This window comes from Cnephaeus nilssonii (genome assembly GCF_951640355.1).
Source record: "Cnephaeus nilssonii genome assembly, chromosome: 9".
NCBI lineage: Eukaryota > Metazoa > Chordata > Mammalia > Chiroptera > Vespertilionidae > Cnephaeus > Cnephaeus nilssonii.
The window spans coordinates 43,147,439-43,165,467 of NC_137080.1; the positions used below are offsets into that span (position 1 = coordinate 43,147,439).

General features: G+C 43.4%; 1 protein-coding gene across 4 annotated transcripts in view; it reads right to left on the reverse strand.

The window, feature by feature from the left end:
- Window positions 1–9,634, reverse strand: part of GRIK2 (glutamate ionotropic receptor kainate type subunit 2) — a gene marked incomplete at its 3' end in the record, with an annotated part of 560,517 nt that extends 550,883 nt beyond the window's left edge. For all 4 annotated transcript variants that reach the window (XM_079779676.1, XM_079779673.1, XM_079779674.1 and 1 more), the window contains exon 1: window positions 9,401–9,634. In XM_079779676.1, the coding sequence (XP_079635802.1) occupies window positions 9,401–9,515 (115 nt within the window). In that variant the 5' untranslated portion in view covers window positions 9,516–9,634. The remainder of the gene's footprint in view (window positions 1–9,400) is intronic.
- Between the last annotated feature and the right edge of the window lie 8,395 nt (window positions 9,635–18,029).

Here is an 18,029-nt window from a genome sequence, read left to right on the forward strand (position 1 = left end):
AGTAAATAAACAATTAAACTTTTAATCCCAAAAGTCCTTCTCTGCCAATAAGCCCAGAGTTCTACACATTTTCCTATTAATTCCAACATTATCTTTGGGAGTTAGATGAAGTTAGATGGATAGGAAGTAACACACACTCTATAGACATGGAAGTATTTTTTCTAATTTATAGCCACTAGATGACAAAGTTAGGAGTAAAACTCATGACTGAAACAGCTAAATTCAGGGTCTGGAGTCCTGAATTCATGTAGACTTAGAAAATATTACCAACAATGAACTCATTACAAAAATTATTTTTAATTAATTTAACATTTTATCCTCACCCAAGGATGTGTTTATTGATTTTAGAAAGAGGGGAAGGGAGAGAGAGAGAAAGAGAGCAAGTTTGATGTGAGAGAGACACATCAATCAGTTGTTTCCCATATGCACCCAGACTAGGAATCAAACCCACAACCTAGGTATGTGCCCTGTTCAGAAATCAAATCTACAACCTTTTGGTGTATGGGATGATGCTCCAACCAACTGAGCCACCCAACCAAGGCTAATTAATTTAATTTTTAATTTTTATGTAAAATAATTGTAGTATATATTATAGATATGTTTCAGATAATGGAGATCTCTTAGAATTAAGACAAAACATTGAGAGTGCATAGTAGGCAATTTATGGTATCCCTCAAAGAAGCTAACTAGTTTTAAATTGTTCTCCAATGCATTATCCTTTAGATTAACTGGAAAATTTTCCCTATTTAATCATTTCCTTTGGCCATACCTTTAAAAAATTATTCCTTTATTTCCTTTCACAAATTTACTTAAGAAGCATCTGTGATCCTAGACCAAGAACTTCTTAAAGGCTTCAACAATCAAGGACAAGAATGGGTCCTTTGCTTTCATTTCAGTAAGACAGAGAAAAGAGACCCATTTATTCTTCATAAAATTCAAGCAGCAGACTAAGAAACCACTTGACTGCTTGTTAAATACCAAGTCAAGTCCATCTTTTTACCTTCAGTAGCTTTCCAGAGCCTACACACAGGTGTCCAAATCCTTTAACCTAAATATTCAAGCTCTGAAAAAGCAAGGCCTTATCTATCCTCTGACAGGGCTGGTCTATTCCCTGTCCCAAAGCTCACTTTCTTAATTTCCTTTTCTTCCTCTGATGAATCATTCCTTCTCTCCTTCCCTTTCACACAGTTCTTTACAGGGCCCAGCAAGAGTCTCATCTTCCCTATAAAAATGCAAGCACACAATAATCTCCTTTATACAACTATTATAGATATTTTCTACACCAGTTAATTAGTACTTTAATGTGTATATATCTTTTTCTTTAATTGGATTACAAACTCCTTGAGGTCAGAAGCTGGGTCTTGGAATTCTGTTTACCTGACACATAATATATATTCAATTATTATTTGTTGAATGAATGAATATGATGAAAGCTTTGGACACAGGAAAAAAGAAGGCCTAGGCAGCATGGGAGAGTGGGAAGGAGAGAATTAAAGAAAGAAGAGAAAAAGAGAGAAAATGGATAATCTATGGGATGCTGTTCTATGAAAGAAAAGGTGGAAACAAAGTAGACAAACATCTAGAGGAGCCACCAGCTCTTCCTAAAATTGATGCAAAGCACAAAGTCAAAGATACACTGGGAAAATGATATAATTCACCGAAAAAATATCACTAAGCTGACAGGATATTCATGTTTTGGACTAAAAATCTGACACTAACTAGCAATGACCAGAACAAGCTACTTAAATGCCCTTGGCAATTCATTTCTAAACTCAGGATATTAGACTTGATGATCTCTACAGTGCCCTTTGGCTTAGGTAATATAGAAGTCTATGGTTTTCCTTCATCTTAGGAGAGCTTTCATTTCATTTCTTCTGGGCAAGGAGGGACCTGAATACACTGAAAGCTATGAACTAAATACAGAATTTTCAATTAATATAAAAGGGGGGCAGGATTAAAAAGACAACACAAAACAAAACACATGCTTAAGACTATATTAAAGCAGAATATTTCTTTAACGTTTGCTTTGCTTGTTGGATCATTCGAGCTGAACAATATTCTCATTGTAACAGGTGAATGACTCAGAGCTAGAGACAGAAATGGGAATTAGAGGCAACACCTTCCAAACACTTGCTCAATGACAGAAAAGTAACTTACTGGTATTGGTTTAAAAGAGTGTGAAAAGCATTTAAAAAATCCTTTTGATTGGGAGGAGATATATCAATAACAATGTAAAAATATCACTGACATCTTACTTAAGATAATCATATATGCTCAAAGATTTGGACTAATTCAAGCAAAAAGATCAATTTATAAAGCATTGTGATGTCTGGCAGTAAATCTAGAAAAGACTGTGTATTAAATGGCTTCTCTCTTTTTTCTCAGCCTCCCCCTTCAAATCAGTGCTAATCACTCAGGACTCCCTTGGACATCTGATATTTTCTTTTGTATCTGAGCATCTCTGTTACAGACAGAATCGATGGATCTAATAAACTCATCCTAACTTTACAGTGCTCTCCTTTCCAGAATATACTTGTCTCAAAACAAGGCCTTGGAACAGGGCAAATGCTTAACCAAAAGGAAGGACAGAATTACATGTACCAGTAGGGAAATTATCTGAAAGTCACAATTTCCTAGACCTTTTCATAGCTTTACACATAGCTCTGCTGTTTAGTGACCCAGCTCTCTACTAAATGCAGAAAAGAAGTTGTTTTTAGTTAAGGAAAGAAAGTGTTTAAATCAACCTATAGGTAAATGCTACATCTGAGTGCAGCTGTGAATGAAGAGGAGCCTCCAAGGTCAAATATAAAAATAGAATGAAAGATAAATCCTGCAGAAAGATTTTGAGGGTCTTCTCTAATGTCCCACTCACATTAGTTTTATCAGATTAGCTAATTTTGTCACTTTAAAAATAATGCAATATAAAGTGTTTTGCCCTAAAGGTGTGAGGCAAGAGATAAATAAGCCTTATTTGTTTGGGGATCAATAAGGATTGAGGAAAGCATGTGTTTTAGAGAACCTGTGGAATGTGGGGTGGGATGGAGGGTGAAAACTGGTGACCTTGGGGACGGGCAGCCACATCCAACCTAGGTAGCTGAGTGCTCTAGGTTGGGTCAACTCCGAATTTTTTAAGCAGTTTTTACAACTATGTGCAATTAAAATTTAGGGGATTTTTACATAAAAACTTGGGTTTGGGGTTTTTCTTGAATAGTCAAAGGATCTGGCAATTTTGAGTAGACAATCCCACAAGACAAGAAACAGTTGCAGAGAACAACCTCATCTGGGACTGAAGCTTGACTTTCACCTTGGCACTGACTCTCCTTTAGTGGCCCCAACATAAAGCAAGGAACTGCCCTTTTTTTCTGAGAGCAGAAGGAAGCTGAATACACTAAAGTATGGTAGCCTTCAATGCAAAAGTTTCAGTAAGAAAAAAGAACAAGATTAAGATGACAACATAAAACAGATCAAATACCTATGACTATTGAAACTGTAGTAGAACATTTCTTTATTATCTCTGCAGTTTCTCTACTACAGATAAGCTTTGTTTATAAGAAAAAATTACCAATAATGAAACTTTAAAAAGAAAAGTCAAATTTGTTCTTGACAAAAAGTTACAGAAAAGAAAGAATTCATCATCAATAGTTATCCTCAACACTCTATATACTCTCAGAGAATGTTAAATGTCTTTTGTTTTTCAAATAAGAGAGACATATAAGTCAGCTCTGAGAATTATTTTCTTATGGAAACTTGTTCCTAAACCTAGGTTCACAGTATATGATGAAGGTCTAAAGAAATTTTATTTAACCTACATTAAATCTTGATAACGCACTAATGAGTCTTTTAAAGAGATAATTTTAATTCCCCAATCTTCAACCATAAAGACTATATAGTGCTAATCTGCCTTGCCCTTTCCATTAAACTTGTTAAGGACGTTCTATTTAGTCAGCACCCGGAATGGGCCATTAAAATTCTTGTTCGGTAAGAGTTGTGTTCAGTGCTCTGTTGTTTTAAATTCCATTAAATCCAAATGGTCTTTATCGCCCCATGACCACCGTGACTTCAATCAGCCAATTTAATTACCTTACAAAATTGTCAGCAGAAGCAGCAAAGAAAAACAGGAAGCCCTATGACGTTATCAGATTGAAATTTCCCCCTTCGGTGTTTAATCTAGACCAGTCAATAATGATGATGTGCACCTACTTCCTTCCCGTTCAGGAGCTTTTGACCTTACCTTTCATGCTAAGATTTAGGGTTTAAGATTCATTTAAAGCACTTCTACTACCTTAATAACTGGTAAAATTGAAAGTGCATAGAAGATAAAAGCTTCACCACTCAAATGCAAAGCAAACCATTCTATTTCAATACATCAGACCATCCTACTGTGGAAAACCTAGTATCTCCTACAAATCCAGGCAGTATAGATGCAGTAGATTAATGGCGTAAGTATAAATAACATTGAATGACAGTGAACCACTTTCTACTTGGTGTGTAAAAAATGGACACTCACGATTTCCAGGGAATAAATGTAATTGGTGCTATAATAACTCAGTAAAATTCTAACAACAGGAGAAAATGAATTCCTCTCACTCAAGTTTCTATTACAAAACAGCACATGTTTATAACAGAAATTTTGATAATTAAAAGAAAATCAAAGATTGTCATCATTATCATAGATAAAACTATATTTAATGGTGAATACTACACCCTACGTTTGGTCCATGGCAAGTTCCTCCTTTGTACAGGGGCAATTCACATTAACTTTCCTGTGCTGAGTAAATGTTGAAACAGTGTCATTTGAGAATTCAGGGAATGAACACACTGCAATGATCACTTGAATTAAACTAAAAAGCAAAGGTGTCTGTCTGAAGAAATGTCTACTGACATGTAAACCCATTTTCACTGCTGAAAGACCACCACACAAAGCCAGAAAATGTGTTGAGCTCCATGTGTCTGGATGGAAAAGGGGAGCTATTTCTGGAGGACGAAAATACCATTTTTCAATGTCGTTTTCTGAAATGAGTGTGCCTCCTTTGATGGATCACATCAGAGTTATTCTTTGAAGCTTTAAGAATAAGTGAGAACTTATGTGAAAATCCTTTTTTTTTTTTTTTAAACTGTGGCCGTTGTGTTTGCGATTCTTGGAAAGACTTCCCTCCCCTGCTTTCCAGAGCTCAGCTGAGCAGGTGTTCAGGCTTTATCTGTTTCAGGCAGTGGCCGCTATTACTGCTGTATCCCTGCCTCCTGAGAGCCACTTTCCCTGATTCCAGATGTAAGACCACTCCTCCCTCCCGCCCACTTCACCTCCCAAAGGAAGAAAAATCTCTTTCAAAGAACTTGTTGAGAGTGGCGGCTCCTAAGCTCAGTCAATTCATTCACACTCCTCCACGCTGTAGTACATCTGCTACTAATTATTTATATCTGGGATCACATGGGATGTCCAGCAAATAGGGGAAATTCCACAGGAACCCTTTCTGTTCCCTCTCAGGCCCTGGGTTTTATTATCGGGGCTGTCCCTGAGCTGGCTGCCTTCATCTTGGGCATATGTAGGGGAAGGAGGCTATAAACCCTGGACCTGTGGGGGGGGGGGGCGGGTGAGGCGGACCTCACCTGGGACACCTTTTAATAAAGGCTTACTACTGGCATGCTTAAGAGAAAAGCTAGGTTGAAACAGCTAAAAGGAAGAAGTGGCCCACCACATGCTCAGCTCCTTGGAAAGAACTACCTTGGAAGAAACTGCCCATGACTTTGTGAGAAGTTTGGGTTGCTGTCTTTGCTCCTGGCATTCAAATGCCAAAGTCCCCAAACCCCAAGCAGGACTGCTAGCCCTGCACAGAGCCCCATCCAGAGCGTGCTTCAAGTCCTCCCCACACTTTAGACCTGAAGAGAGGGGGGGTAAATAACAAAACAAAACAAAAAATCTTGAGGTCCCGCGGAACCCACTTTCACCTGGGAGGTGGTGGAATTGGGGACCATGCCCCCAATTGAGGATCCTGCCTCACTCTGGCTAGCTGCAGGGCTGGGAGCAGCTTCCAATAAACAAAGGTGCCTTGTTTACATAGCACACTGGGGCCCCAAAGCTGGAGCAGTGGGGAGAAGCTGGGCTGGGGGCATCCCAGGGCCTCCACACTCTCATAAACTGGCGGAGAATGTCTGACCAGACCAGCCTTAGGGAAATTGACTTATCTAACTGTCCAAGATCCACCTTGTCTCCTAACAAGGTGCCTTCTGGGTTATCGCCCTGGAGAAGCCAAGCTGGTGAAGCCCAGAAATTGCCACACCCAAGGAGAGAAGCCTGCCCATCCCCTCCTGAGGAGCTGACCCTGGGCTGACCCCCAGGCTGCCTTAAAACCTCCCAGGAGCGCCCAGGAGTTCCCTAAGAAGCAGCTGAGGAGTAGGCCCCGTGTGCAGCCCTACATGGAGCCATGCAGGTTGGGATGGGGAAGTAGGGAGCACTCTGGCATAGGTACAAGTGGGTGAAAGCTTTTGGGGGCACCAAAGGGGAGTCATTGTGCCAAAGTATGTTGCGGGGGAGGGGGAAGGGGAGAGGTAGGGGGAAGAGAGAAGACTGGAGAGACTCTGCCAGGTACCCTGAGCTGGGAAATAGGGGGAAGCTAGGAGTGGGAGTGGGGTAAAGGACAGACAACATAGAGTGGGTGAGCATGGTGGTTGCCATGGCACTGCTGTGGTGGAGGCAGCTGGCAACTGCTAGCCACACCTGGGTGGATGAGGGAGATGAAAGAAGGGGCTGGCTGCCACCTTCTCAGAGAGTCAGTGGGTCTCACCCACACCCCGTGGCTGTCCAGGGGCAGCTGCTCCAGGAGCAACTCCAACCTCTTCCCTTCCAAGGCACAGGGCCAGGGAGGAGGCTCTGGTTCACCTTTTCAGCCCACGTTGAAAATAACCTTTCTCAAAAGTGGCAGGTATGTGTTCAGCCAACCCTACACTCCGCGCAAAACGTGTTTTCCCCAGACGGAAACAAAACTCCCACCATTGTATCAAAGTAGCCTCAACAGGGAAATAAATGTCCCAGTGATTATAATGCACACAGTCCTGCCCCCCAAGTCAGGTCGGAAGTCAGAGAAAATGGACCTCCACATGGAAGGTGTTTGAAGTTAATGGAGAAAATACCAGGTTCTTTAGAAACTGGGCTGTTGGTTTAGGGCAGTGGTCGGCAAACTCTTTAGTCAACAGAGCCAAATATCAACAGTACAACGATTGAAATTTCTTTTGAGAGCCAGATTTTTTAAACTTAAACTTCTTCTAATGCCACTTCTTCAAAATAGACTCGCCCAGGCCGAGGTATTTTGTGGAAGAGCCACACTCAAGGGGCCAAAGAGCCGCATGTGGCTCGTGAGCCGCAGTTTGCCGACCACGGGTTTAGGGTATCAAGGCACTGGTGGGAAGGTCTTTACCTACTTCCTTACTTCTTAAGGAGATTCTTAGTAAGCATTGGTCTAGGAAAATGTATTTTTGTGTGTGTCAGCTCTTTTGGAAAGCTGCTACACACTCCGCTACAGTCGCCAAGATTTTAATATGAAGATATGAAATGATCAGCGAATGTAACAATCTAATGATTCAGCAAATATTGTGCTGCAAGACCAGAACAGCAATAATTAAATCTTTAGAGTACTGGTTCAGTTTTCCAGCTGCCAGGGTTCCTTTTTTCCCCCAACCCAGTCTGCACACACACTAAGGCACACTCATTCACAAACACACTTCAGAAGAGATCTCAATATTCCAAATAAGTAGGTTGTACTACTCAAAATATTGGCAAAACTACCATCCTGTAGCACTTACAGGCTCGGAACAGAACAGCTGACACATTTCCAGTGATAGAGGGACCTGTTTAATCTCATCCAAAGAAATAAGCATTCCAGTGGACGCTTGTTGCTAACAGCAACGTGCTTAAGTACCATCTAAAGGCATGAAAAAAGAAGGAAAACTACTACGGTAAGAATCCAGTTATAACCCATTGTCTTTTTTTTTTTTTTTTTTTTGGTCATTACCAGCCTTCTGGACTCCAGGTCTTTGTGTTGGGAGAAGAGGAAAGTAGGGCTCCCTTTTTTTTTGAGAAAAGCATTCCTACCCTGGTTGCACAAAGCCTGAGAGAGATGATAAATGTTATCATTATAGAAAAAGCACATGGGGAGAGGAAAGGGAAGATGCTGTTGACATAACAGGAGATGCAGGCAATCACTCCAATTTAAATTTGATTGAGTGACTTAATGTATCTGCTTTTATCTCAAAGGCACATACTCAGGATTTTATGGTCTCCTGCACTCTTTGGTCTAAATCCACTTGAACTGTCAAAGGAGGCGCCCACAGTGGAAGCATTTACCGGGTTGGCATTCTTCTCTCTCTCATCTCCTTAAGGGAACTTTCCCCGACTAGTTCTGCTCCTACTAAAACTCCATTGGCCATCAAAGAGCAGCTGAGCTTTGCCCACGCTTCATTTCCTCCAAGCAAACCTTCTGACCAGTGTTCCCCACGTAAGTCTCACGTTTAGATTTTCCCTGGTGCTCTCAGGAAACCCCAATTCCTCGGGAAAGCAATAGATTCCCCTAATATATAACTGCTACCTGCGCTCTTTCATCCTGCCACCGTGAAGTAAAGATTTAGACTCCCATACACAACTACCCTCCGCCCCAATCATCACTGTTCATCATTTACTAGTCCAGGACGAGCAGTGTGGCAGCTTCCCGAGGAGGACTCACAAGTTGAAAACAAACAAAGCCCTTTTCGTAGGACGCTACTTCACTCCAGCTAAGGAGAGCCTTTAACCTTACGACGGTATTTTTAAGAGCTTCGCGCCCCTCTACAGGCTCCAGGGACTGGGAAAAGTGGTGACATTGACCGAAAAAAATCTCTCTGATGACAAAAGAATTCAAAGGGGCTATAGTGCCTTCCACTTGCAGACCTGTCCCTGTCCCAGGAAGAAGCGCTGGGACTCCAACTCGCCTGAGTTAGGAGTTTGCAAGTATTAACTCAGCAGCCCCGCGAGCTGGGAGAGGTTTCGCCCGGCGCGCAGGTTCGCGCGGACCTCACAGCCCGCCCAGCCCGGAAGGCTCCCGCGGAGACAGGTGGGCTCCGGGGTGCTGCGCCCCCAGCGTGCGGGGAGGTCGGGCAGCGACCGCGACCACTACCAAACACAGACCCTCACTTCAACCTCCAGCTGCTTTTCTCTATTTATTTTATTTATTTATTTTTTAAGAAAAGGGGGGTGGGGGAAGAAATGAAATAAAAGGCCCTAGGGGTTTTCTTTAAAACCCGGAGGCTTCGGAGCAGTGGAACAGGTTGGAATGAATGGAGCCCACCCGCTGGGCGGTGCGAGCCCTCTGTTGACATCCGCTGCCTCGGAGCCAGACACCCCGAGCCGGGGAGAGAGATGGGGGAATCTTACCAAATCTTAATACATGTGTAGTTCCTTGGGAATATCCAATCCACAGTAAGCAGAGCAGGAGTTTAAGGGTGCGCCTGAAGACTGGATTACTTAGAATCGGAGGAATAATCTTCATGGTGTTTCTGTGTCCACACGCGGGGCACCCACTTCCCGGATCTAGCGATAGGCTCCCGGTGCGGGTAGGAATGAGGCTGTGTCGAGTGGTGGCCGCCGGCGCACGATCAAGGCATGGTCACCGAGAGAGGAAGGAGTCTCCGCTTCCCAAACCCATTAGCAATCGCTGCATGTTCTTCACTCACTGCGCCAAGAAGCAACCTTCCACTGCAAGGGATGGTGGGACATCCATGTTAGTCCGGGAGCATCCGAGAGAAATCCAGCACGCACACCCACAATGTCCGGCGGCGCGAGCCTGGAGAAGCAAAGGAGGGGGAGAAATCAATAGGAAATCCAGCCTTGGGAAACGGCCGAGGCGTCCGTAGCGAGCTACCGTCCCCGCACAAAAGGCGCTTTGCTCTCAAAGATTTTGCCAGGCCCTATTCTACTGCACTGCTGCACAGCTTCTGACGTGAAGCCAAGATTAAGTGAGAAAAATTGAGATAGCTGCTTGCCTCTTAAGGCTCCCTGCCAGTGAGCTTCCCCATATCTATTATGCAACCGATGTGATCAGCTGCCTTGAGTTACAAGAATGAAGTCGGATTTATTTACATGGGGAAAGTGTTTTTATTTTCACTAAGACTCTTTGCCAAGAGAGTGACTAGTATATGCAAGCGGACTTCTTAAAATCAATTGATGAATTGTAATAAACGACAGGGCAAGCTAAGTCAAAGTCACTTAGCCTAGGACTTGTAAAAAAGGAAGTGATGTAAGACAAAGGAATTTATTGCAAATGTAATTTGTGCTTAGGTTGAAAAGAGGGTCTTCGTTATACTTTTAAAATTTTGTCCAGGAATGAAGAGAGAGTGGAGTGCAGTTGGAGAGGTGAAGATAATCATTTAAAACTTGAGTGGGACATTCCTTGATTACTACCCAGGAATAAAAGTAGGTTTCTTCAAGTGGCCTTTGAGGGGGGGAAATGTTGGATTAAAATGAAAGAATCATATCTTCCCACCCATTTTTAGCTCATCTACAATAATTGTGCATATGTAAAAAGACAATGTGAATTGGTACAGCCAACTCCAAAGTCTTCAGTAATTTTGCCCAAACTTCTTCTTAGTTTTTTTTTTTTTTAATGGAATATTTTATTTAAGAGGTGGAATGTGGGATTATGACTTGAGCAACATTGTCACAGCTTTTTCTAAAAATGCCTTATTATTTTCTAGTATTCTGGTCAGAATAATTAAGAGTTCCCAGGCAGTGACTGTCTTGGCTTTCACAAGTGGCAATTTAGTCAAGGAAAAAAGTACAGAGAAATATATTTTCTATTGAAATATATTTTACTGTTGAAATAGTTACTATGCTCTCTTCCATGCATATATAAATAAAAAATATCCAATCCTGATATTTTACATTAGTAAGTGAAACTAAGATGGGTAGTAATAAACATATTGCTATATATTATTATTATTATTAAGTGATCAAGAAGCACAAGAGGCAAACTGCTAAGCCTGTATCTTAAAATTAACCTCTTTTCATACCAACTAATAGGGCATTAGGTTAAACCTTCTGAAAAAACATAAAATGCCTTATTTGAAGAATATCTAATTTTTAAATAGTGATATGAGTAATCTTTCCTCCAGAAAGCAAGAAAACAATGAACTGTTTTCATTCCACCATAATGATTCCTTCAATATATTTTTTCTTATGACACTATAAAATGCTTATTTGAAAATAAACCTACATTTTACAAAGGCATTAAGTGGGCATTTATTTTATTTTTAAAATGGAGGCATAACTGCAGTGTCAAAAATAAGTATCATGAATGGCTAGTTCTGCAGTGTAGCAGGGAGTTCAACCAAAAAATTTGACTATTTGAGCACTTTAAAAGGAACACCTTGTGCTAAAACTAAGGGTATCTAGCGACTCCTTCAGTCCATGTTTAAAATGTCTCTTGTAGGCATGTACAGCCCAACATGTTCTATCTTGTATTTGCTGTCTCATTTATTCCATTCTATTTATTCTTTTCTCTTTTTGATTTCAGCAGAGATAATAATGACTGTGGGGGAAACAATAAATATTTTTATTTTTTATCTGTCAATATAATTTATACCTAATACCCGAAAATAGAATGTTGTGACTAATCAAAATACTGCAATTCTGCAGTGTAGTTGTCATTTAATGGAATTTGAGAAAACAAATGTACTATGGCACTTCTTTTTCGTGTATTCTGCTAACACAATGGCATTTGACATTGCAGTTATAACGTCTCTGCTTAAAACTAGCATTCTAAACTATGTAGTTTTGTGGGATTATTTACTAGATGTCTAGTTGGAAAAGTGAAAGATCAAGCTTCCAGATTCATGAAGTCCTTACACAGTAAATTAAACAGTTAAAAGTCTATCATAATTTCTTTACTATTAATTGGTCCCCAAAGAACCAATTTTGCACATATGCTAAATTACATTCATTTACATCCATCAATGAATCTGAAAGGTTTCAACACCACAGACAACAACTCCACCTGTCCAATTGAACTGCAGGCAGGAGACAACCTTTCTTCAGGACCGCGGACAGCGCTCCAGACATAGATTTATTCTATTCTGGAGTAGTACATTGAAAGTGGTACATTGAATGGGTAATGTACCATTTGAAGTAGCAATGTGCAAATTTCTACTACACAGAGTCTGTGAATTTGAATTATGGCATTGCTCGCATTGTCAAAAGGGTTTTTTATCAACTGTGTTGTGTGTATATGTCAGTGTGACTTACTGGGATTGCTTGGCATACCCAGGATGTGCTAATAGCCATCCCCTTCCAGCGCATACTACCACAAAAGCCACTTACAATAACTGAGTTCCCTCATGAACACTAAACTACTTATTTCACAGTACAAACAAAAGCCTGAAAGACCACCAAGAATTCAGAATATTGAATAACATGCTGTCAATGTCCAGTGGCTGAAGGCATTTCTAAAATGTGCAATTAGTTATTGCTTTAGAATTCTCCACCTGCAGATTTCCAGCTGTTACAAGGGTAATCAGATTAATTTTCATTTTTTTTCCTCACTAAATGTCACTCACTCCCAGGGCAAAAGCAACAACAACAAAAACCCTAAAATTACCTTCCGAATACTAGAACAGAATGATTTGGTGTAAAAGATGCCTATAGTAAGGCAATTTTGAAGTAATTACAAGTTTTTCCCCAATACTTATAATATGCATCACAGTTCTAAGGCTATATGAAGGATTGATAAAATCATTATATAGTATTCACTGACCAGATTTAAATCTTTTTAAAACTGTGTCAGTTTTGTGATTTGCTCCTTTCTCAAAAATACAAAAAAAATAAATATATAAATAAACACTATTCGGTGTCAGGAGATCCTATATGTTTTGTAATAGTGAAATTTATACACCTTATTCCATGGTTGCATTTTTTTCTCACTTTAACCATATGCAACCTTTATTCTAGGAGCCAAAGCTGTGTAGGTTCCAAGGTCAAAGCAGAGATGACAAACGGCAAATGCACACATATATGTACACACAGAGAGGAGCTGTGACTAAAAGTAAGGCTCAAGAAAAAAATACAGAATGCTGACATGAAGAGGTATCAAGCCTATGATAAATTACCAAAGAACAAAATGCCTATCATGTTCATGCAAAAGCTTGTTTCGACAACAACAAAAAGCCCTCCGCTTCATCTTTCACTGTATTTTTATATTTACTGACACTCATGACCTCTTATTTGGGGGCACTATTACTTGAGAATCAATTTTATTTTTCTATCCTCCCAGTGAAAATGAATCTTATTCTAGTTAGCTGCCACCTGCTGGGGCATGAACAAATGTGTGGTAATCCTTACAGCACCATGTTTAGATACCTTTCGCAAAGAAACAGCAAATACATAATCCCAGGACAACCTGAATTTCAAAGATGTTTCAGAGGTTCTTCCTTACCATATCTATATTTAAATGTTTCACCTGGAATTCTTTGTAAGAATTCCACTTAACTTGTCACTGAAGTCCTGCTATTATGTGACACATAAGAAACCTCATCTCATAGTAACACTTGACCTAGTCTTCCATGCATGTGGCCCGTTGTATTGCAGCTAAGCTACAAGAAACAGCCTGTTCATCCATGATGTTAGAGGTGCCAGAGAATAAAGTCGGATCTGATATGGGTTCAAACCATACTGTTGCATACTTGCACTTCCCTCTTCTTAACTCTGAAAGCTATGCTATGCAATCCCTTGTGATTCTCAACACATCAGCTGTTCTACCAGCATTCTGCTGCATTGATGATTAATAGCATTTAGAGTTTTAATTAAATTTTTGATGCCAAAAAAGAAGTATATCTTAATTAAGAAACTAAATTGGAATAGATTTACAGGCCCTGGAACCTTTTTTTCTTTTAATTTCAGCTTGTGCAATCTCCAATGGGTTTAAATAGAAGAAAACAAACAGGTAAGACTTCTAGGCACCACTTATTCTCTATCACCTTCCTTTGGTACCTCTCGGTTTTTTTGTGTGTGTTTTTTTTGTGTTTGTTTGTTTAATTAAGACGTTCCTAAGGCCTGTAGAAGCTGCCCTGGTGGTAACAAAAAGGATTCCTATAAAAAAAAGTTATAAGGTAATAAACTTAGACAAGTCAAGACTGAAACATCTTCCAGGATACTAAGCCTAAAATTCACATGAATCCATCATCTCTTGCGAACGGAAAAAGAATAATTCACCCGTAAGGTAATTTCTGTTGAAAGAATACTTACAGTACGAAGATGAAGAAACGACAGAAGGTAATCTGTTTGTTACCAAAAGTATAGCAGTGAGAAGTTTTCTAATCTCCCCTATTCCCTAAATTGGAAAATCCTTATAAAGGACCACCGTTGGGGCGTGTTGTTTGGTCAAGAGCTGCTGGAAGGCACAAACACCAGGGGCTGCGAGAGTGTGGTTAAAAGTTCCTGGGGTTGGCCATCCACCCTGGGGACACTCCTCCCCTTACCCTGACGGGACGCCCTCCGAGTTTTTCCGAAGCTCGCAAGAGTGGCAGCGGTGACCGGGGACGCCTGTCTTTCAGTGTAGAACTAGGGAGCCTGGCAGTTGGGAGAAGGGGAGGATGGGAGGAAGGCTGGGGAGTTGGTCAGACCCGCAGGCAGACACAGCTTCTTGCCATCGTCTGTGTCGCTTCGCCTCGCGTGAGTCCCCGTGGCGGAGGCCACTTCCTAACGCGTCCGCTCAAGAAATCATTCTCCGTGGAGCGCCGGGGCGCCTGCAGCCAGCCGAGCCGAGCCAGTCGCCTCCTCGACGGGAACAAACTGGCTGCCGCCAGCGGGACAAAGCCACTTGCAGCGGATCGATCGGGCGGGCGCCCCCGGCGCACGGGGCGCCGCCGCGCCGCTCTGGGCTTTCTTCCTCTCCAGGCGGAAAACGTCGCCCGCCCACCCCCGGTCCCTCCTGTCCTCGTGGGCACGCACTCCTGGGAAGGCAGCCCAGATCGCAGCCCACCCGGAGGGAGTCCTTACCTTTCGCTGGGGGGTGAGGTGGGCGGGGAGGGGGAGGGGTGGTCCTCGGGGAGGAGCAGCCTGAGGAGGTCCGGCGGGAAGTCCCAGGCTCCGGGACAGAGGAGCGCAGCCGCGGGCGCCGAGCGAGCGCGAGTGACGGCGGCGGCGGAGACGGAGACCGCGGGGCTGCGGCTGCTGAGACAGACACGCCTCCTGGCGGGGGTTCCGCGCCTCCTGCTTTAAAGGCGCCGCGCTCCTTTCCCCCCCTCGCCCCCGCCACAGCCCCTGCACGTTCCGGACCACCGAGGCCAAGAGGGTGCCAGCGCAGAGCAGTGGACAGCAGGAGCGAAAGTGCGAGAATTCCGGGCGCCCCCAGACTTGGACGTTAGGAATCCCCGCAACCAGCGCACCTCCCAGCTGGGTCTCGGATGGGAGGACCGGGAACGAGGGGCTGGGTCCGGGAGTGATGCAAATCGCCAGGGAATTTGCTTGGCCCTGGGTGCTGACCGCATGCGTAAGGAGACCCAGCTCCTTTGGTTCTGGGGGGTGACTTTTATACCTCTCTGAAACCATAGCAACGAAACTTCTCTGCTGCCTGCATTTGGGGAGCAGCTTGTAGTCTCTAAAGGGGCCCTTTCAGTCCAAGAACTGCCATTTCCCTTTGAGGTCCCAGACCGATCTTGACCTGCGCCTCACCTGCACCCCCGCCCTTTTGCACATCCTCTCGCATTCCCGTCCCCTTAGGCGCCTCTCTTCCTGGTTCCTTTACTGAAAGGGACTTCTCCCAAGGTCCGAGGATTGGCAGGCAGTCTTGGTGCCCGCCTGGCGCCTTAATGGCAGACTCCTCCTTCCCCCCAGTCCCTAACTCCCAACCCAAACAAATTACAGAAAGAAGTTTGGTTTGAGACCAGATGATCGCCGCTGCACTGGAGGTCGCAGTTCAAAGGTTGGAGAAAGAAATCTGGGGAGAAGTTCAGGCCTGGCTGGCCTCAGGTCTAAATGCTCTAAAGGACTTTTTTTAAAGCCCGAAGAGGGGAGGGGTACCAACCTCCCTGGATCTTCCCGCAACTCTGCTTCCAGGGAGGGAGGGGCCGCTGACAGCTCGCACACCTGGCTCCCCCAGCGTCTCAGGAAGAACATCAGCTTTTTTTTTCTTACTTCTACTGTTTGTTTATTTTTATTTTTTTATTTATTGATTAAGGCATTACATATGTGTCCTTGTTCCCCATTGCCCCCTCACCCCTCCCCACTCATGTCCTCACCCCCCTGGTGTCTGTGTCCATTTTGCAAACAATCTCCCATTTCCGCTCCTCCTCCGGGTGGGAAAAGTCAACAGCTATTCAATACCATTGCTGTTTTATCGTCGTCCCTACAATATTAACTAGAGCAGAGATTTTGCAAGTTGCCCCCAGAGGAAGTTATGGAACAGCGATTAGAGAGGAGGTTTAAGTGAGGCTGAGCAGAAGCAGGAAGGGGGGTAATTTTCAAACGGGCTGCATAAGGTGCCAGTCTTGACTTCCAGTCTCTAATTCCAATGGCCTTAAGTGAAACACTGCCTCCAGAGACCAGTTGTGGTCGTGACTGGAGACTAGCCTTTGTCCTTTGGTTGCTTCTCATAAAGTTCAGCCCTTGCCAGAACCTGGTGCATCATTGCCACCCTCCACAGCCCAGGGCTAGTGCCTGCCTCAGCCCAGCCCTGAAACACAGACACTCAGCCCTGCCAACCCCTACCCAGCTCCCAAGGAAAACCACCCATCTCTGCCCTCTCCACCAGGACTACTGGCTCTCCGTGCCCCCTACATGCCAACTGAGCCCTCTCGTGTGAGGGAGACTGGGGACTTAACAGAGGTTAAGGAGGGGTGAGTTAGTGGCAATAGAAAGTCCCTTAGTCATTTAAAGATCCCAAGGGTGGCAGGGCGGCTCCAGTAATTAAGTCAACAGCGGCCTTGTTGTGCTGAGTAAATAAATAGTCAATGACTCCATTGTGACTCATGGAGCAGGCAGCACAGACCCGTGACCGGCTCTGGGCGCCTGGGCTCCAGCTGCTGTGACCTGCAGCCTAATGGGCCCTGGAGGCACAGCAGAGTTTGGGCCAGACCCCTGAAAAGAGAAAATACCTCATTCAGGCCCATTGCCCCACAGGAGTAATGTAGACAACTGTCTGCTGGCCAAAGACACTCTCCTTACCCTAGGACGCAGCCTCCCCACTTATGGGAAGGGAGGAGCAAAATCCTGGAATCAGTGGATTCCAATGCAAATCCAGCTTTGTTTTGTGGTGACTCTGAGATGCAGAGCAGGGACTGTGTCTCATTTGGCTTTAAGTGTTCAGCATAGGATTTGGCAGGCAGTGGGTGCTGAATGAAAGGAGGGAACTACTGGTATCAACCTCCCATACTGTTGTCCCCATGACCACATTGTATCTGGGCAAGGAGAGGCTTCAATCAACATCCTCTAAGTGCTGTGTGTGTTCTTCCGAATCCAGTCACAAATCTATTTTCCAGAGCAAACGGGACACATATTTAAAAAAAGAAATAACAGAAACACCAATCAAAAAGGATATATGCACCCCTATGTTCATAGCAGCGCCATTTACAATAGCTAAGATTTGGAAACAGCCTAAGTGCCCATCAGCAGATGAGTGGATTAGAAAACTGTGGTACATCTACACAATGAAATGCTACGCTGCTGTAAAAAAGAAGGAATTCTTACCATTTGCAACAGCACGGATGGAACTGGAGAGCATTATGCTAAGCGAAACAAGCCAGTCAGAGAAAGATAAATATCACATGATCTCACTCATTTGTGGAATATAATGAACAACATAAACTGATGAGCGAAAATAGAGACAGAGAAGCATCAGACTGTCAGTAGGAAGTGGGGGTGGGGGGGTAAAAGATCAACCAAAGGACTTGTATGCATGCATATAAGCATAACCCATAGACACAGGCACTAGGGGGGTGAGGGCATGTGCTGGGGGGGGGGGTGAGGGTGGATGGGGGAGGTCAATGGCGGAAAAAGGAGACTTAAGTAATACTTT